Source organism: Panulirus ornatus, chromosome 20 (genome assembly GCF_036320965.1).
Source record: "Panulirus ornatus isolate Po-2019 chromosome 20, ASM3632096v1, whole genome shotgun sequence".
Lineage (NCBI taxonomy): Eukaryota > Metazoa > Arthropoda > Malacostraca > Decapoda > Palinuridae > Panulirus > Panulirus ornatus.
Genome location: NC_092243.1, coordinates 26,777,568 through 26,779,073, shown reverse-complemented (window position 1 = coordinate 26,779,073; position 1,506 = coordinate 26,777,568). Strand labels below are relative to the sequence as shown.

Sequence of the window (1,506 nt, the reverse complement as noted above, 5' to 3'; positions counted from 1 at the left end):
TTTTTTTTTTTTATAGACTATTCACTCATTTATGTATCCTGCGGGAATTACATTGTGGGTAATGTTGGAGAACTGTCTATAGTTTCCAATAAACAGATCCCACTGTCGCATAAACCTGAAGGGAATAACAAATTCTTTGCATTTCTCCAAGAGTACAGGGTAGAGGTAATTGAGCTTGGAATGATCAACTGTTGGCAGGAGGTGGTGTAGCGCGTGGTCACCAAAAGTTGTAGAAACTAAGAACAGGTTTCCGTCACTTCCATCCTGTCTCTCACTGCATCCAGCTGACAAAGACCCCAATCTCGATCTTCTCTCATAGCATCACCTGCATGGTATATATCTGGATGATGGTGTGCAACTGCAAGGCCTACGAATATGAAAGAGGCACTGCAAAACAAATGCATTTTCAGCCACAACCTGGAAGCGATGCTAAAAGATGAAGCAATTGTTGCCATTAGCAGTAATTCCATGATAGGCAAGAGGTTCTGAGGCCGAATTTCTTGTTTTCCAAACAATATCATACAAATTCTCTTTAAAGCATTTACATACTGCAAAACTGATACGAAAAAGAATTCATAGATATAGCATCCGTATCTCTGAAGGGTACTTTTGTTTCTTTTCGGTAAGAATTCTTGAAATGGCTCCACACTAGAAATTTCATAGTCATAAATGGTGTTGGTAAACAAGTGGTGTGATAAACCATGAGTTATACGGCAATCATATGAGGAGAATAAGGTGAGGTCGAAGTAATACATCCTCCAGTTGTCTCGCTGATGGAAGAAATTGTGGGCACAAAATCCTGTCATTGTAAGGAGAACACCAGCAATAACTGCAAGCATATGTGATCCAGTGGCAGCTGCAGAAATAAGCAATAAAACAAAGGTTAGGACGATAGAGTCTTGTATCAACACTATAGACCAAGATGGACCTCTTCCAACCTTTTTGAGTACAGGTTGAACCTTCCTTTGAAAAGTTTTGTAAAACCCATCCTCATAGAAAGTGTATGGGGAATTCCAAGGTGTTGATATATTCTTCACATAATACTTTGAGAGCAACTTTTCAGCACCAGTACTAATGTGAGAACTTTCAAATGCTTCTGTGATGTCTGTACGTTTAGTTGTTTTGAGCCAATCCTTACCTCCAGGATGCTTGTCAATAAAATGTCAAGTCATATTTTTTGTTATGCACTCTCCAATAGGGGCCCACATCATCTTCAATCCTCTTGCCATTCAACCACGTGTATATATATATATATATATATATATATATATATATATATATATATATATATATATATATATATATATATATATATATATATATATATATATATATATATATATACACATATATATATATATATATATATATATATATATATATATATATATATATATATATATATATATATATATATATATATATATATATATATATATATATATTTCTATGAGTCCCCGGGAAAAATGAAGCACGAAAAGTTCCCAAGTGCACTTTCGTGTAATA

At 34.5% G+C, this 1,506-nt stretch overlaps 1 protein-coding gene across 1 annotated transcript; it reads right to left on the bottom strand.

Annotated features, from left to right (window-relative positions):
* Window positions 1-21: 21 nt before the first annotated feature.
* LOC139755728 (cytochrome b5-related protein-like) lies at window positions 22-1,242 on the bottom strand (the record flags this gene model as incomplete). The annotated part of the gene is given in 3 exon segments (XM_071674364.1): window positions 22-254; window positions 257-1,161; window positions 1,163-1,242. Coding segments are annotated over 3 exon segments (1,218 nt in total), but the record flags the coding sequence as incomplete, so codon positions are not given.
* Window positions 1,243-1,506: the final 264 nt, after the last annotated feature.